General features: G+C 47.3%; 1 protein-coding gene across 5 annotated transcripts in view; it reads right to left on the minus strand.

The window, feature by feature from the left end:
• Window positions 1-19,878, minus strand: part of CEP112 (centrosomal protein 112) — a 341,295-nt gene that overhangs the window by 70,982 nt on the left and 250,435 nt on the right. For all 5 annotated transcript variants that reach the window (XM_036269316.1, XM_036269315.1, XM_036269313.1 and 2 more), the window contains 2 exons: window positions 16,516-16,578; window positions 9,660-9,809 (listed from right to left, as the gene is read on the minus strand). In XM_036269316.1, the coding sequence (XP_036125209.1) occupies window positions 9,660-9,809; window positions 16,516-16,578 (213 nt within the window). The remainder of the gene's footprint in view (window positions 1-9,659; window positions 9,810-16,515; window positions 16,579-19,878) is intronic.

Genomic DNA, 19,878 nt, shown 5'->3' on the forward strand with positions numbered 1-19,878 from the left:
TGGAAGCGCTGAACCATAGACATATCAGAAAAAGCAGAGAAAGCGATCAGTCGGTAGCTAGAAAGAGGAGCAATGATGGAATCCCATCTGCCCACCTGTCTGTCCACACACCATGGGCACTGTCATCGAGCAGGTGGCATGCTAATACATGGTTAATAACTGGCTCTGCAGCAGTATGCACAGACTTCCAGGTGGTACCCCAGCTGGCAGAGTCCTGACAGTGTGACAGGCGGCCACTCGGGCCACCACAGGCTGGGCCAGCGTTTCCACTGGTGTTGCAGTCATCAGCGCTGAAGTTGAGGGACGGCCCACAGGAAGACAAGAGCAAAGCACTGAATGCTTTAGGAATAAACCCTGAGAAGCAACAGATAAGATCATGATAGTTAAATGGAAGAGGCATGAACTTCAACACTGATAACAGCGGAAAGAGAGGCTGGTCGGGAATCCCCAGAGACTGAGCAGAACGCCAGCTTCTGCCAGAGAGAAAGGGAAAACAGCCAATGAAATAACACATCACAAAATTACTTATTGTAATGACTCTATTAAATCATTATCCAGTCTTTTAATAATTAGAACTATATAACCCCTGCTTCTGAATATACGTATGTGTAAATATATATAATTCTGTGTAAACACACATATGTATATACGTCATAATCATTCGGTAATTTTGGTTGTCAGGCTTACAATGGCTCATTATTTTCATCATACTGACTTTGAAATGGTTTCTTATATAGTTCAGAATATTAAACATTAAATTATTTCCAAATTGTTAATTTTTTTAAATACTAAAAAACTAAATGATGCCCATTATTCCAATATTTGAGTAACCAAAGCAACACGTTCTGAGCCATGTAATAAAAATATTAACCACAATCAGTGACCGAGTGACTTCTACAACTCACCTAGCCACTGGCGAAGGAGAAGGTTTTACCCTGGGGTCTTTCGATCTCTCTCCCCGTCATTCACGCCTTCCCTCATCTAACCCTCGTGGTTCCTGGGTACACAAGGCAGCGTTCCGAAGGCCAAACATGTTTGTCACAGTGCTGGAAGGGTTCTGTCCACTGAACAAATCATCTTCAACTAGTCTTTACATAAAATAATGCCCTGGCCGGTTTGGCTCAGCGGTTGGAGCGTCGGCCTGCGGTCCAGAGAGACCCGGGTTCGGTTCCCGCTAAGGGCACGTACCTCGGTTGCAGTTTGTCCCCGGCCCTGGTCGGTTGTGCGGGTGGCAGCCACTCCATGTGTTCCTTTCACATCGATGTTTCTCTCTCTCTCTCTGTTCCTCTCTCTCCCTCCCACTCTACCTGAACAAAAAATGGAAAAATGTCCTCGGGTGAGGATAAAAAAATAAATAAATGAAAATAAAAATTTGCCAAGAGTAGAACTAGAGGAAAGGTAAAACAACTCGTTCATTTTCTCTGCTCACTCATTGTTTTTGCTTCTCCCTGCTCTAGGAAGCAAAGGTACAATTCGCTGCCACGCTGCACCCAAGAGCATTCTTCCTGGAACAGGGCCCTGTGCTCATGCTACGATAGCTGAATGGCCCCGTCTTCCTTTCTGAGTGCGCAGGCCAGCCTTCCTGGGTGGGACGGAAAATACACTTCTATTCTTAGCGTCATTAATTCTAATTCAGGAGGGCACAAAGAAATGCCACTTCCCTCTGCGCCCTTAGGACGTGCGTGCAGGGGAGATGGAAGGAACTAACGAACAAGTCCCAGACAAAGCCATTGATGCTGGGCACTGGGACTTCTGTCTGTTTCTCAATGCTAGTGAAACCCCACAGTGAGCTTCGTAATTTTATTCTTTGGGAAATGGATTCCTGCAAGCTTTCGCACAGTGAGAATTGCCCAATCTTACGAAATGTTCTTCCCTCCCCCTCCAGCCCTTCGGGTAACGCAGACCAGATTTCTAGATGCCGACTGGCAGCCGACCTTTCCTGTGAACCCCCGTCAGCAGCCAAGGGAGAGAAGCATCGGTGCTTTAAGACCTCTTCTCTATGCTGCAAGCAAAGATTGACGACATTGCTCCTTGATATGAAATCTCTGCTTGGACATCTGGCTGCACAGTGAGGAACTTCCAATACACTAGCTTCAAAGAAGGGCTCAGCCCCGGCGGCGCAGCGGTGCCAGAAGAATGTCCCGCGGTCTTTCTACAGAGCTGTCTCCGCAGTTTCCCCAGTGAACTGCTGGGACTTGAGAGGACCGGCTGGCTAACTCTTAGACGACCTGGCTTCAGGGGACAGACTTTTGGGGGCCTCCCCGGGACATACAAACCATGCTCTCAGATAACATCTACGAGCTGCGGGGTATTCTGTTAGACGCTGCCTAACCAGGTGAAATATCCCACTGTTACTGCAGTCTGAGTTATTCCCACATAGCTACTGTAGCACCACACAGCATTTTCAAGCTTGTTGCTGTCAAGAAAACAACACAAGGATTAAGTGCACGACTAGTTTTCGGAGCCTTGGCTGATGAGGGAACTCATTCATTCATTCACAGCTTTCCAGTCGGTGAGCCGCACGGTGGGAGGTGCTTGCTCTCCAGAAGCTTCGAGTCTAGCTGGTGAGAAAGATAATTCGTCCCATTTGCAGCCTTGTGACCCAAACTCCTCTGAAAACTGAAGAGATTCTTAAAGATTGAGGTTAACTTGGGAGAAAACAAACTTGGCTGATGTTGTGAGGGTGTGCCTACTCTCTGTGTGTCCCATTTATCGGGGTCCTCATGCGCTACCCTGGGCTTGGGCACCGTGTGTTGTCCCACTGGGGACAAAGGACAAGCACCGTGTCACCTTCCTAGAACTGCAGATTCTGAGTTCACAGAACACACGCAGCCTCGAGGTTTGGAAGAAGCGACTGTGGACATGTGTGGTGGACACTTGACCGGAGGGCTGGACGAAGCTGGTGTGACCCTCTCCCTCTGATGTGACAGAGGGGACAGCATCTAGGTCCCCAGGGCAAGGACTCTGCAGCCCTGGGCTCAGGACAGCATGTGCGTGTGGAGGACAGGCAGGTCTCGACAAGCAGGTCTCAGGGTTTCTGGTCTCTGGACCCATTTACACTTTTAGAAATTAAGAAATATTGAAACATTTATAAATTTACTTTACAATAACAGTAATGAGCCCATTATGTGTGAACATGGTTACAATTTTTCCAAAGCAGAAAACTCGGTGAGGAGAGTGCTGTGGTCTGTCCTTGGCCGATCTTTTCCATGGCCGGCTGATGGGGAGGAGCTGAACGCTCAGACTGCTTCTGCGCTCAGTCTCTTACTACACGCCGCTCTGGCTGGAGCACAGGGGACAGTCTAGTCTCACGCAGGGAACTGGAAAAGGAGCATTTTAGTAACCTTTTCAGATAACTGGGAATGCTCCTTGTGACTGCATCAAACATGGACAAGCGGTAGTTTCTTAAGAGTTAGCTGCCACATGGACTCAAACTACCCAGCGGTCTGCCGCCTGACCCCAGACGCCCAGCAGTCTCTCTGTACTGGGAGGAGACCTCTGCCCAGCACGATTTAACCTCAGGTGGTGGTCATTTGGAAGACACTGGTTTGGTGAGTTACACAAATCTCCGCAGTGTTGGTATACTTCCTTCTATCCTTTCTCCTTTCTTCCCATTCACGTCCTCAGTAACACCACCGACCATGTCCAAAAAGTCGTTAGGCTGTGGGACTCGGCCAAGCTCACAGCAATGGCACAGTTGCCCAAATGTCTCACTTTTGCTTGAAAGCTCCAGGCTTATCATTAGCAACAACTCAGAAGGTATTTGTCTTTGAAGGGTCAGGCTCACTGCCTTCACTTTCAAGCAAATAGGCCAGCGCTCAAACCTGACTCAGCCGGTTTGCCTGCCAGTGGGGCCTCCCTGTAGTGGGGCCTCCCTGTAGTGGGGCCTCCCTGTAGTGGGTCCTCCCTGTAGTGGGGCCTCCCTGTAGTGGGGCCTCCCTGTAGTGGGTCCTCCCGCCAGTGGGTCCTCCCTGTAGTGGGGCCTCCCTGTAGTGGGTCCTCCCTGTAGTGGGGCCTCCCTGTAGTGGGGCCTCCCGCCAGTGGGTCCTCCCGCCAGTGGGTCCTCCCGCCAGTGGGGCCTCCCGCCAGTGGGTCCTCTCTGTAGTGGGTCCTCCCTGTAGTGGGGCCTCCCGCCAGTGGGGCCTCCCACCAGTGGGGCCTCCCGCCAGTGGGGCCTCCCGCCAGTGGGGCCTCCTGAGCCACCAGCGCTCGGCTCACCGAGGGGCGCAGGACTGGCAGCCGCTCGGGTGCAGCAGAGGGGATGCGTGCAGATAAAAAAGGTATGTCCTCCAGGGTTGGGGTAATAAAACTAACACACCTCATTGCTTCCATTTTTTAAAAGCACGACGACATGGTGGTGAGGAAACAGTGACCAGTCGTGTCCAGCATCACTGCCTCGCTGGGTGTGAAGACCCGGCAATTTCGCCACCACGGCCTTCACACCGGCAGCACAAACGTGAGAACAGTGAAAAAGTCAAATGACACTTTGGTGTCATTATGAAAACAATTTTTTGTGTGAATCCTCACCTGAGGATCTTTTTCCACTGATTTTTAGAGAGTGAAGGGCGGGGGTGGGGAGAGAGACAAAAACATCGAGGCGACAGAGACACACCGATTGGCTGCCTCCTGCAGGACCCCGACTGGGGTCAGGGACAAACCTGCAACCCAGGTTTGTGCCCTTGACCGGAATCAAACCCGAGACCCTCTGGCCCTCCGGCTGATGCTCCAACTGCAGAGCCACACTGACCAGGGATGGAAATAATTGTGACGCCTGAGCCCGTGTCAGAGACTCTCCCGCAGGCAATGGGCAGCCTGCAATCCGTGCAATCTGTATCAGAAAGTCCCTTCGCCAGTAGTGCTACAGACAGATTCAAGAGGGTGAGCAACTGCCAAGGACTCCACACGGGAGGGACAGCGACAGGCAAGGTCGAAGGTGAGAAGGTCTAAGAAGGTAGGAACCAGTGATTGGGAAAGGGGTACGAGTTTGGAGTTACTTAGGCATTGCTTCTGGGAACTGACTGAAGAGGGGGTGGGGGGAAGAATTCCTTCAAGGGGACTTCTGGAACTGACTGGAGGGACGGGGGGATGCTCTGGAACTGACTGGAGGGACGGGGGATGCTCTGGAACTGACTGGAGGGACGGGGGGGATGTTCTGGAACTGACTGGAGGGACGGGGGATGTTCTGGAACTGACTGGAGGGACGGGGGATGTTCTGGAACTGACTGGAGGGACGGGGGGATGTTCTGGAACTGACTGGAGGGACGGGGGATGTTCTGGAACTGACTGGAGGGACGGGGGATGTTCTGGAACTGACTGGAGGGACGGGGGGATGAGGGCGCTTTCATTCAGGTCATCAGTACAAGAGAACAGGCTGGGGTGACGGAAGGGTGGGAGGAAGAGATATTCAGTCTATGTTATGTCTCTTTTCAGCAGCCTCTGGACTATCCAAGTGAATGTGCAACAGTAGGTAGAACTGTGGCTCGAGAGCTCAGAAAAAGCATCTGGGGGAGGTGAGAATTGAAAATGCATTTGCGTGAACGCTCCCGCGAGGGGATGAGACGCAGGCGCAGTGCACATAGAGCAAACAGAAGAGGCCCTGAGGAATGCGAGCCTGGAGTGTGGAGAGAGAAGGGCGGACAGGGCATGGGGTGGGGGGGGCGTCAGAACAGCAGCTCACCTGGAGAGGGCTGCAGGGAGCGGAGGGATTTCGGAGGCTGTTAAGTGGCCAATGGCATCACTGCTCCCAGAGTTCACTGGCTCTCACTGGCAGAGGCATCTCATTTCCTTGCCCATCCTTTCGCATCCTTGTCATCAGCCGTGAGGACAGCCCAGCAGCTACGAGTCCAAGGAGGCTATGCAGACGTGCACACAGGTCCCAGCCCAATCTAAAGCTGGGGTCAAACCAGCCAGTCCACAGCCTGCAGCCACGCCACACCAGTGATCTGCAACACCTTGAGAAAAAGTCAGTGTCCGCTCCCAGAAGTCACTGAGCGTGGGGGACTGCTCCTCATAGAGCAGCCCTGCGGCAGGGGCTGACTAACGCAGGCTCCTCGTTCAGTTATCACGGAGTCAAAGAGGCTGCTAAGGCTGGAAGATTGAATTTCCCTCTCCCAACACCAAAGGAAGTGAGTAAGTAACAATAAAAACTAGCAAAAATGCACTAACAGCACAGAAATAGGGCCGATAGGGTAAGGCAGGCATAAGACAAAATCCCTCAACACCCCACGGTCAAGGAAAGGAACATGATTCCGGAGCACACCGGCGAGGAGCACAGACTCAACTCCAAACTCTGCCAACATCCCCCAAATCATTATTTTGTTATGAGTTCACAAAAATCCCGAGAATTCTCGTTAATATCACCAAATTGCGAGAAAAGAAACTGAGCAGCCTCCTCTTTCCCTCCTCTGACCGAGGGGAGAGGAGATGGAGGTGGTAACTCAGGGCTGCCAGGACTGCAGGGCACACCAGACTGGGTCACTGCAACCCTCTCCCATCCAGTGTGAACCCTGGGACAAAGAAGGCAGTCAGCCTCCCTAGACGGCACACACACCTTGACTCCCACTCTGCCTCCCCTTCACTCAGGTCAGAGAAAATGCAGACACTACAAGTGAGTTTTACTTCCAGTGAGGACACAATCACTATGCTTCAGGAACATCTGATGTTGCCATTGAACATCTAGAGGCATCCTGGTTAATTACTGAATTTATCTTTGTTCATCTACTAAACTTCCACAAGCACAGCTTCTCCGGGGGTAGCTGAATCCCTCAGAAAAGCAAAGCATTCCCCCCAGGGAACTCGGTCCTGCCCAACCTGCTCCGCAGCAACAACCTGACGCTGGATGAGAGGCTCACAGTTCTCTGCGGAGACGCGTGAACAAGAATACGGTGCCCATCTGACATGTCCTCCAAACACACAAGCTGATGGCAGACATTCTTAAACACGACAAAACCAGGGCACACAGTACCAGGAGTCTTAAAGAAACTATTTGGCCATGAAATCCAGCCAATGAAGAACCGAGTCAAAGTAAAAACAGTGGAAACGGAGTGGCGATTATGGATAGCATGAGTATAAACTAGAGCTCCTGGTTAAACACTCATGAATATCAATACTACCCCTGGCAGAAGTGGGGAGGCAGGGTGATGGGTAGAAGTCCAAGCATATTCATATACTCACTTTTCAGTCCAAAATCAAATTTTGTCCAAAAGTTTAACAATTTCTTCTGTTTTACTCTAGTTTATTTCATTGGTTGAATTTAAGTAAAATTGACTTAAATAATTTCTCTAGACTAAATAAAAATATAGAGTCTAGAGAATTAAACCATTTTGTAAGTTCATCTGGCTTTCCTTGTCTTTTTCCTTATGCATAGTAAGACATCTGAAATGATGTCTGCCTTAAAGCTATGATGGTGATTTCCAGGTAACAGGACTTGGGATGACTTTGAATACTTTTATGCCCCCCTCCCCCACATTTTAAATTCTTTATCAGCATATACCATTATCTATTTTTACAAAAACAATTCAGATTTTCTTAAAAAAACTAAAAGTTTGCAAATATGCCACAGTGTTAATGAACAGTGCTGACCCTGGGTAGTAGGAATGCAGATATACGTAAGCATTGTTGTACTATTTTGTACAGGATGAATGGGAGACGAAGATGAACATTTAGCATAGACAACCGCGGTAGATTTCAGACGGCCTCACAGCTTTTGCCTCCCACTGAGGGGTGGTGACTACCTCCCTCCCCTTGATTCCCTCCCTGGGGCCTGTCTTGACCAACAGAATGTGGTGGAGGTGCCACTGTGACTCTTCCTGCGGTAGCCGTGAAGACGGCAGCTTCCATGTAGAAGGTCTGACTACTCAGACAGCGAGGCCACTGGCGAGTGCCTGGAGCCACCGTGCACGGTGCAGCCCGGTCAAGCTTCCAGTGGAATGCAACCCCACAGGGGGCCCGGCCATGATACACACTGAGCAGAAGAACCACCCAGCCCAGCCCTGCCCGAAATTCTGTTCCAAAGAATTATGGGCACAGTTGCTGCTTTCTGTTGTTGTTGTTAATCCTCACCCAAGGATATTTTCCCCATTGTTTTTTAGAGAGAGTGGCAGGAAGGAAGGGAGAGAGAGGGGGAAGGGGAGAGGTGGGGGGGGGGGGATGTAAGAGGGACATATGCATCGGTTGCTTCCTGCAGGTGCCCCAACCGGGGATTGAACCCACAATCTGGGTATGTGCCCTGAGCAGGAATTGAACCTGCCACCTCCAACCAACTGAGCCACCCAGCCAGGGCATCTTTTCCCTTTTTGCTTATATTTAGATTCAATTATTTATTTAAAATTTGGAAATTGCCTACTACTTGGTATTTGGTAAATCACTGGAAAAAAAATTCACTTGAAATGAAAGATTTATATATAGCTAAGAGAATTTAAACAAAGTATTCAACTCAGCTCATGTGAAGCAAAGCAGTTATACAGGTCAATGAGTACTTCCTGTGCATTTATAAATAAGAAGAGCATAAAATATTTCTTTAAATTACCAGAGTAGGAAAGAAAATATCTTTTCTGTCTCGTATCACATGTAGGGGAAAAGAAAAAGCTCACAGATGGAAATATATAGGGAAAATATCATTAACAACAAAATAACACAAGTCCTTTTTTCTACAGTGAGGAGGCTGGAGGTAATGGTCTCCAAGATTTTGTCCATGTCTTAAGGTTTTTACTCTATTCAGTGTTTCCTAGGCTTAAAGGGTATATACATAAGAAAGCAACTCACATTGACACCACGTTTCCCTAAGTCACTGGGAGGCCTGCACTGGCCGGAAAGCAGGTGAGCAGGCAGAAAGGGGCGGTGGCCAAGCCCGAGTGCCCCTGGGGTTTCCTCCCACTGTAGGGCTCTCTACACGCCTCAGGCATTCGCCCTGACAAGTCAAGTCACTGGAAAATCATCTTTTCCTGGGAATTCTTCAAAAATTTTTGTTCTCTTTTAAATCTTATTTATAAGCATTTCCAGATGCCTATCCTCGCACATGAAACACGACATGAAGTAGACACTTACATTCACTGCTGTGAAGCCACGAAAAACCCACCTGGAGATCTAGCTGCCTAGCACCAAAGCCAGGCCCAGGGGACTTTCTGCTGCTGCGTAAGGTGTGACCCTGAAGCCACTTGGACACAGCCGGGCTCTCAGCAGCCACACGTTCCCCTGTGCTGAGTCGAAGCACATCAAATGGTTGGCATTCCAAACCTCAGACAGGTTATTTCTCATTACACAAATACATAATGAAAGGATGTGGGCAAAGAATAGGATGTAAATTGGAAGCTGACTTCTGGATTTATTAGCCAGCAGTCCTGGGCTGAAAGAGTCATCCCAGTTTCAAGAGACGGTTCCAAAGTGGTTCTCAAGAAAGAGGACCGGGCAGTTTTCAAATATTTGCTCAATGTGAATGGACGGGGCTTGCCAAAAATGGCTTTTCATGTTGGCATGTGATCTCTGAGAGGGACGCGGCCTGAGTCACTGGATACATCAAAGGCAGAGGCCAGTGAATGGAATTACTGCAGGCTGTGTGAGCGCCAGATACCTGCCTTCATCGCCCACTGCCGGGAGCTCAGCCCTCCTTTTAATTACGTCGGAGCAGCTGGTACCACGGGTTACTGAAGCCTTCCGATTACCTTGATTGCTCGGTCATTATCTCTAATCAGCTGCTTCTTCTCATCTTCAAACTTCTGTGTAACGTCCTGCAGCCGCCGTTCTGCGGCGAGCTGCTGCCGGCTGCTCTCTTCCTTCAGGGAGGAGATGGCTGTCTGCAGCTCCGCGATGGTCTGAAATGAAAACGGCATGCTGTGACCTCGCGCTCCTCCGCGGGCGCACCTACTTCACACGTGTCCATGCTTAGCAGCAGAACAGCCTGCAACACTCTCTTCCACAAACCAAGCATTTCCAATGAACGTATCGCACACCATAATGCATGAAATTCCACCCAATGAAAGACGGCAATAAAACTGCGAGTGCTGAACCAAATATATTTGGAAGACATTTCCACAATAACATTCCACAATATTTACTCATCAACAGAAAGAACATCTGTGATCTCGAAAATATGAAACGCAGATTTTATTTTACTGAGAAATATACTTATTAGAATGAAAAAAGCTCTTCTGCCTTTCCTATGACTTTGAACTGTAATAACCAAAGAAAATAACGAACAGAGTTCATCCTTCCTAATTACCTAATTCCACACAGAGGTTTCTGAGTGTTCACTAATGTCTGTGCGCTTGCTAGGCGCACTTTAAGCTCCTATGGAGGCAAACGTTATCACCCGCCTTCTACTAACGGAGAAATAGGCACGGAAAGAGGTCACATGTTTTATGCTGCTGAAAATGACAACCAAGGAGACAGGCAGGATTTGAACACCGTCAGATCAATGGCTGCACTCACTGGTTCCGCCACCTAGCCTACTTTGAACGGGGTTTGGGACTGAAGAGTGGTTTATGGTGACACAGCTCCGAATTCATTGCTTTCTTCCTAAGTGCTAATATATCCATGGAAGTTTATTTTGGTCCAGATTGTGTCACTTCAGTGACTCCCGGAGGGCTCCTGCAATGACCGGGTCCCTCCAGTCCTCAAAGCGACCCTCTGCAGGGGGCCTGGGGTTCAGCGGGCTCACTCGAGCCCTGCTCCTCCTCTGGTTCACATGTGTCTGCTTCCTTCCAGATTCAACAGTGATGACTTTTCAAAAGCAGGAAATGGTGGTTTCTTCTAATAAGAGAAAGAGCCATAGTCCTGGGTTAGAACATAATTCTGTTGGTTCTACGGGAGGAGGGTGGTTGATGAGAAACACTGGGCGAGTTAGTTATCTTCCTTAGAACTCAGATTTTCCAGTGATTACTAGACGGAAAAACTAGATTACAGCATCATAAGGCAATAAATAGAAAATGTCTGGAGTCGCCCGGAAGCCAAGTCCTACAGAAATATTAGTTGTTAAGTACTGAGAGAAATAATAGCATATTTACAGTAAAATATGGAGTATTTATGTTTTTAGAAGGGAGCTAACTTACTGTAACAAGGTTTAACATTTAGAATTTGTAAATAATCAAATATTAAGACCATTGTGGCCCTGGCTAGTTTGGCTCAGTGGTTAGAGCGTCAGCCCATTGACCGAAGGGTTGCAGGTTTGATTCTGGTCAAGGGCACATACCTGGGTTGCAGGTTTGATCCCTGGCCCCAGTTGGGGTCATATGGAAGGCAACCCGTCAATGTGTTTCTCTCACATCGATATTTCTCTCTCTCTCTCTCTCCCTCCCTCCCTCCCTTCCTCCTTCCCACTCTCTCTGGAAAAAAATCAATAGAAAAATATCCTTGGGTGAGGATTAACAAGAACAACAACAAAAAAATTGTGAAATAAATTACAAACTGCATAGCAGCAGTATGATCATATTTTCTGATGCAAACTCGAACCTTCTGCTGTGAGTGGAGTTCTTCCTTTACTGAGAATGAAGATGTTTCATCTGGTTTTCGAGTTTTGATGAAATGTTTCCATTCTGGCATCAGTTCCATGAATTCTCATAGCACGTCTATGAAACAGGGAAGGCTGAATTTTTATAGTAAATGTCAAAACCTGAGGCACAGCATAATCAACTCACTCACAGGCACCGAGCGAGAGGAGCCAGCGATAAGAAAGAGCCAGATTTCCTTGGCCCAACATGAAACTTGGGATTGGTATTTTATAAGAACACAGGGCCAAATAGCAAAAATAACTTTCTCTTTCAATGACTATTGCAGCGTTTCAAGTTGAGTAAGCTGCGACTCTGTAGCAGTGGTGAGTTTAATTCTGGAATGTGTTCATGTGTGTGCAATGCATGTGTGCGTTAGTTCCATGCAATTTTATCACATGTATAAGTTCATGTATCCATCACCACAATCATGCACTGCATTTTTAAAGGACAAGGTAATTTCATTTCTTTAAAAAACAGTAAGAGTTAGATCAGCTTTATGATGGACTGAAGATAAAACTATCTGGGGGTTCTTCAAATGACCACAAGGGCATGAAAGAGGGACTTCTCATTTTCAGAAGATGTAGGACCAGAGTGCGTCAGAAAGAAAGAAATGTAGTTTTGGAAGGAACTTCCAGAACGCCCAGGATGTTCGAAGGAAAGCTTGCCTTTGTGTGGAAAATGAGACTTACACATTCTTGGGGGAATATGAGATTCTTTGGGGGAAATAATGAGATTACCTTTGGAAAGTCGATTTAAAAACTTACGAAGATGACACAGGGAGAGTGTCAAAACATTTCGGGTGAAACACCTTGGGGGGATGAACAGATATATTGGCTGACAGACTGATCGATAAGATGGAGATAAAGACGTGACTAAAATATAGATAATTTTTAAAAATTGATGTGAGCTTGACTTTAGATTGAGAAGTAATCATGCTAACTAGATTACTATGCTTTAGGTAAGGAACAAAATTCACTTGGTTGTAGACACAGAGTACAAGAGAAGAGACTTTTTCCACCTTAGCTCAGTGCCTATAACCGGCACCCAATAAATGTATAAGTAGCAGAATTACAGTCATAGTAAATTTTTTAAAATAACACCTGAAATAGTATATTGAGATAATCTAGCCTTTCATAGAATAATAATATAAAAACTTTCTGAGAAAAATGAAAACGAATCTATACAATCATAATCAAACCCACCAGTTTTGGTTGAGTCAAAATTTAAAACCATAGAACAAAATGCCACCATTCAACTAAATGTTTACCCTGTATTAGTTTCAGAGAAGGAAGTGGGTTAGAACATTTCCATATGAATATTAAAAATTAATATTTTGGAGCGCAAAAGGAGATCTCTTTGGGGCTGACATTGTAAGCAGCCTATCCCGTGAATGCTATAGTAGTTGATAATTCTTGTTAAACAATTAATACTTTACGCAAATGTTAGTGGTCTTATTAGGTCTTAAAAATAACAGGATTCTAAACAGAGGTGAAGATTTAACTTTAACTCACTTAACTGTTTTTCAGATCATAGTACAGTTGGAGATTTTTATAAAGCTCTTCTTTAAGACATGGTAGACAAGACAAGGCCTACTTGGGAGGGTTCAGTGAACATAGAAGATCCTCATAAAATAAGTGGAAGAGGGGGTCCTTGACACCTTTTGCAGTCTGGGTGGTCACTGTGGAGAGTGACAGGAAGGCTGGGGTGTGGGGGACACGGGGACCGGGACCGGGCACTAATCCGCAGCAGGTGTTGGGAGCTAGTGTGGGGCAGCGGGATGCCAGACCCTGGGGGGCTGTTGGCATCTGGCCTTAGTCTTCTCCACAACCACCGACAGCCCTATAGAGGGCAATATCTTTTTTGACAAATGGCTACCAAGTAAGTCAGTTCAGTGGGGAAAACTGCATTAAAATGGAAAAGGCATGGTTAATATGTAATATTAAGATAAAAAGAATAAATGTGTGACTCTGACAGAATGAAAGTTGGGAGCGTGCCCAGAGATGATGGGAACACTGCCATCCTGGGGATCGTTGTGAATCCCAGAGGGGCACAGTCCTGGGTATGCCAAGGGTTTGGTGTACATGGTCTATTAGGTCTTAAACGCTTGGTAAAATCTTCAAGATTAAGTAACTTCCTTTAAGGGAGCAAAATATTTAAAATATTTTCCAAATTTAACCGATGATCCTCCTGGGTACCAACGCATTCATTACTAATACATTCATCTTCTTACTTCCTTTTTTTTGTAGAGAGATTTCTATAAACTTAAACAGTTAAGCAACTTTGCTCCTGCATTCTCCTCAGTGAGATATTGATTACAGAACCCAGTAAAGTAAAACTGGAAAACAGAAAGGTCAATCCACAGTTCTGTTTCATAATGTTTATTTTTAAATCATCTGTCCCGAACAGACTGAACTGTCAACTGACGTCTCTCGTATTTAAAGGAGGGCAAATGAACACTGTCGATGGAAAGGTGTCGCCTGACCTTTCATGAGAAGGATGGACATGTTTTACGATGTCATTAGACCCTTTCTAAGGTTTTCTCTTTTTGGTGGGGCACTGTCCTTTATAGGACAGAACAGTTGTCACTAGTTGGTTTTTCCTCCTCCTTCTTTTTGTCTTTACTTGGGAAAAGATTCAGCAACCCTTTACCTCTCCAAATTTTGGGAAATTTTTAGCAATGCTTACCACTCTAAAATAAATTACAAATAAATAATTTTTTGCTCTTTCCATACCATGTTCCTTCTTTGTTCCCTCCTTTCCTTTCTCTTGCAGTTTAAAAAAAATTTTTTTTCCTTTACTGATGTTAGAGAGAGAGGAAGTGAGAAGGAGAGAGAGAAATATCGATGAGAAAGAACATCGATTGGCTGCCTCCTGCATGCCCCCCACTGGGGAGCGGGCTCACAACCTGGGCATGTGCCCTGACCGGGAATCGAACACGGTGACCTCTTGGTGCAGGGGTCAATGCTCAACCACTGAGCCACACCGGCCAGGCTCTCTTGCAGTTTTAATACTCCTACTGTAAGAGCTAACAGTGAGTCGATCCTCTAGTAGGTCCTCGGCTCCGTACTAAGCACTTTTTTAGTTTTGTGTTACTTAATACTTAAAACTGTCCTCTGAGGTCAGCGCTGCTCCTCCAGCTCACAGATGAGGAAAGTGAATTCCAGAGGGGGCAGGTAACTCGCTCACGGCCACGCGAGTGGCAGGGCTGGGATTCAAGCTCAGGTCCGCTGCCCTCAGGGCGCAGGCGCTCCCACGGAACTGATGGGCTTCTGCACACATTCCTCTGGGTGAACTCAACACTCCTGCTTACACTCTCACTATGTAAGCGTTTTGTTAGCTATCTTCTATCTCACTTTCGGTCTGCCTCCCCATTTAACATACAGCAAAATAAGCAGGATGTGAGGGCATGCCAGCTGGGCGGGTTTTGTGCTTTAGTTTAAACTTTAACTTTTGGAGTAATAAGATTTCTGATTATAAGAATTTTTCTCAGTGGATTAAAAAGGATATTCCTTCCCTGGCCAGTATGGCTCAGCAGTAAGAGCATCACCCACGGACCAAAGAGTCCCGGGTTCGATTCCAGCCAAGGGCACATACTTCGGTTGTGGTTTGTCCCTGGCCCGGTTGGGGTTGTGCGGGAGGCAACCAGTCGATGTGTCTCTCTCACGTCAATGTTTCTCTCTCTCTCTCCCTCCCTCCCTCTCTCCCTCCAGCTCTATCTGAAGATTAATGTAAAAATATCCTCAGGTGAGGATTAAAAGAAAAGGACATTCCTTCCTCAAGGAAGGTCTGGAATAAGGGCAGTCAAGACAGTCATCATCTTGTCAAGTAAGCACATATGACCCTTCGCATGAAGACTTTTCGATTTCCTAATGGGATGTAGATGACATGATACATGCACATTTCTGAAATAACTGTAGAATCTAAGAACTTTCATGATCATTGTCAGCAGTTTTGCGATACAGAAAATGTGCGGGATGGGCCAGGCTGGGGCCGTCAAGGTTGAGAGCTTCCATTCCCAAGTCAGATCCAGGCCGGGTCCTGGCTTAGTCATTTGTTAATTACGTGGCCTCACGTTTCTGAGCCTTAGCTTCCTCAGCTCAAGAAATGGAGCCAATAATAATTCTTAACGTCAGAGCTACTATGAATGAAGATGACATGAGTCAATATGACTAGTGCCCCATAAAATTCTTGATTTTATTACCATGCTGTTGTCGTGCTGCCGTTATTACCACTGTGTGGTAATTCATAAAATGGTACATAAATTCAGTTTACTACCACGTATCCCTGTATACATGCAAAACTATTCAGAGAAGTTGAGTTACAAAGTCATGAGTTATGATGTCATAAAATTAAATGGGTTAATCTATCCATCTGTAAAATGAAAATTAGTATTTATTTGGTTAGAATTATTCTTCCGACTAAGGAATGCTTGGGATTCCCTAGATGACACTATAAGATGGTATTATAGTAATTCGTGCAGAAAAAGTACTCTAAGCATCATGTCAAGTAGAGACAAGTATTCAATTATTGGCTTTTTTATACGAAAACTACAATAGTAACAACATACAGCAAGATATGACTGTAGGGACTTATAATTATTCTTTTTTTCCAAAAGGAGCCACCAGTTGGGCTGCTGACTCGAAGCAGATATTCGCCACATCGAGTCCTGCTGCTGAGCTGTCTCCAGGTGCAGCAGGCAGGGACACTGCAGAGAGCGGAGATGCTGTCAAACGCTCACACCACAGATGCGGGCGCGTCTCCCGCCCGCGTGGAATCTGCTTCGGCCTGGGCTTGTTCGAGTGCACAGGCTGGTTTTACCACATGTGAGTGTGTGTTCACATGGTTCAATTTAAACATTTTTAATAAAAAATATTAAAGCATATATTCTTTACCCATATACCCATCAAAAACATGATACTAATCCATGAGAAACTAGAGAAAATGACGTTTAACTCTAAAGTGCAAATGCTTTTATGCATAGGTTCCTTTCTTGTTTGATTGGGTTTTGCTTTTTTTCTTCCGACGTTCTTACCTGAGAAGACTTGGCAAGCTTCTGAGTGTACTCCTTTTCGATCTGCTTCAGTCTGCTGTTGGCCTGAAAGACACACGGACGTGAGCACACACAGTGACCTGGGAGCTTGGTATCTCTTGCACATGCCTATCACCAGGCAGCTGGGCTGGCTGCCAGCTGCACCGCCCTCTGGAGCAGCCAGAAAACCACAGGGCTTGTCTTTGATCGAACGCCAACTATTCATCACTTAAAAAGCAAAAAGCAAGAGAGAAAAAAAAGATCTCTCCTGCCAATTATTAGACAAACACAGACTTCTGTGGAGAGGCAGAGAAAGGGAGCGGGAGACAGAAATAGACAGCACAAGTGTGAGGGCTCGGAAGGTAAAGTAGGGAAGGGGAGAGGAAACAAAGGAGGAGGACAAGAACGCGGGGGGAGCTGCAGCAGGAGGAACTGAACACTCTTTCTCTTAGTTTAAAGAGGAAAGAAATAGAGGCTCCTGGACAGAGGCAGATAGGAGATGTTTGAGTTCACTGAGCAGACTTGAGCCCCCACTCTGCCTAATACATAAGAACTATTTTTTGAAGTGACAAATATATCTAAATCCAACCTTTTTAATGTCCTGGAGGAAGGGTGGCCTTTCCACACGGTTCCGATCTTTTGTATGTGACCTGCTTTTTTCTCTGGGAGCCTTGGGACCCTCCCTTTATCCTGAGAGTCTGAAGGATCACAGAGACGTGCCCTAGGCCGGGCCTCCTCCCCTCCGCTGTGCAGGCATGGAGTAGGCCCTTCAACCTGAGCTTGCGTCCTTCAAAGGAGGTTCTAGGGAGGTTCTGGTCACCGCGCTCATCACTGCCTCTCTTTCTCCCTGGTCTCTCATTGCTGTCTGTCTATACAGCTCCCTCTGCAGCGCTGCTTGTTGGTCTGCTCAGGTCTAGCATCTCTTTTTCTTATTCTCTTTTCCATTTCTTTGTCTTTTTGATCTTTGTAGAGATTTCTCAACTTTTAATTTTAAACTTTCTATTGGATTTTTAAAAAATTCTGCCATCCATACTACCTGTAATTTCCAAGAGTATTTTTGCTTTCTGAACAGCATCATCACTCCCCTTTCCACAGATGGGGAAAATCAGGCACAGAGAGGGTAAGAACTTGCCCAGCATCACACAGCCAGGAAGTGCTAGAGCCAGGACTCAACCCCACACAGTGGAGCTGGGTGCCTTACCAGCTAGAGCATATCGCATAGTGCCTGTCAAAGTCCCTATTTCTCCTGAGGTTACTGATGTCACCTGTACCTGTCTATATGTCTATACCTACACACACACACACACACACACACTGCACTTTTTTCTGCTCTCTAGACTGTGTTTTTTCTAAGTTCCTTTTATTTACTTGCTTTGCCAGCCTGGTTTGATCTGTTTTTCACTTTGGATACTTTTCTCAATTGTCTGGTAATCTTCGGTGTCTTCCTTACTTCAAGTGAGGCCCACTGAAATGGGTAGGCAGGGGGTGGGTGCACGTCCTCACAGGGTGCCACAAAGGGGCCTGGACGCTCCCATGCCCGTCCTGACGGGGCATTCTCCTCGGAGCACTGTGCCCGGAGACGCCTGGCCGCACAGATCAGCTGCTGGCGCGTTCAGAGGGCGCCTAGGCGTTGGGGATATCGACCTGCACACTTCTATTCTCATGTTTGCTCTCAGCTGCACTGGGTCCCCTCTCTTGTCTCTTTTCTCCAGAGAGCAAACCAGGGTGGGGATAGGGGCGAACATGGAATAACTCAACACGCATGTTGAAATCCTAGTCCTAATGTATGAGATCTGGAGGTGAGGCCTCTGGAGGTAATCAGGCCATGGGGTGGAGGCCTCATGACTGGGATTAGTGCCCTTCCGAGAAGCTGCGGAGGCTCGGCCATCTTTCTGCCGAGTGAGGGTACGAGAGTCGGCAGTCCCAGCAGGAGGAGGGCTCTTGTCCTGCTGGCACCGATCGGTGACCTCCAGCCTCCACGCCTGTCAGGAACAGACCCCTGTTCTTGAGAAGCACCAGTTTATGGTGCTTCCTTAGAGAACCAAGCTGACCAAGGCAACAACATGTGGTTTATGGACTCAGGTTCAAAAGCAGTTCTTCAGAGTTTATTTCATAAATCTCTCTGTACCTATAATCCCACTGAGTACACTGGGCAGTTCTGCTTCTTCCAGAATAGACAGAGCAGGTGACAACTGCTATTTTTCCTAGTAAGCCATCAGACTCGGTTCTAGCTCTACAATTAATCGAATTAAGCCCACTCTCAGCCTCTTGAGGTTTATTTGTCCTGGTTCACATTCTGCCCATGTTTTTTAAATCACAAAGTGTTTGATAAAGTATTTATTGCTTATTTAATAAACACAGAGCTCTTACCATGTGCCAGGCACTATTCTAAGTGGTTTAAAAACACTCACTAGGAAATATAAAAATTATAGTGTCATGAAGATTAAGTTACTTTTCCCTAAAAACGTCAGAGTCCGAGATACTGGTTGGTGCAAGACAGGCTGTGTCTCAGCTGCAGTTAGTCTTCCGGCGGCTGGCCAGCCCGCCCAGAACCCCACACACTCAGCTAACTACCCGATCCATTCATCCGTTCGCGCGTCTGGGACCACAGCAGTGACAGAACAGATGACAGTCTCTCCCTACCTTTACAGAACTTCCAACCTAGAGAGCAAACAAAATAACTTATACAAGTAATAATGTTAAGTGGTACAAGAGCCGTGGAGAGGATAAAGCAGCAAAGAGAGATGAGAAGTGATGGAAGATGGGGGGTAGTTCACAATTTCTAAAACATGGAAGTTAGGGAAGGCCTCACTGAAAAGGTGGTATGTGAGCAAAGACCTGAAGCAGATGAGGGAGCCATGGTGTGCTCTAGGGAAAGAGCACTCCAGGCGGAGGGAGCCAGTACAAAGGCCCTGGGACAGAGGCACCCGGCGTGCTCCAGGCACGGTGAGGTGGCCAGTGCGATGGGATCAGTGAGCATCCCCCCTGAACAGACGAGGCCTGAGAGAGAACGAGGGGCCAGGCCCTGCGTGTCACCGCCGTCTGAGAGAGAACCAGGGGCCAGGCCCTGCGTGTCACCGCCGTCTGAGAGAGAACCAGGGGCCAGGCCCTGCCGCGGTCTGAGAGAGAACCAGGGGCCAGGCCCTGCGTGTCACCGCGGTCTGAGAGAGAACGAGGGGCCAGGTCCTGCGTGTCACCGCCGTCTGAGAGAGAACCAGGGGCCAGGCCCTGCGTGTCACCGCGGTCTGAGAGAGAACGAGGGGTCACCGCGGTCTGAGAGAGAACGAGGGACCAGGCCCTGCGTGTCACCGCGGTCTGAGAGAGAACCAGGGGCCAGGCCCTGCGTGTCACCGCGGTCTGAGAGAG

The sequence above is a fragment of the Molossus molossus genome, unplaced genomic scaffold (genome assembly GCF_014108415.1).
Source record: "Molossus molossus isolate mMolMol1 unplaced genomic scaffold, mMolMol1.p scaffold_m16_p_19, whole genome shotgun sequence".
In the NCBI taxonomy this organism is placed as follows: Eukaryota; Metazoa; Chordata; class Mammalia; order Chiroptera; family Molossidae; genus Molossus; species Molossus molossus.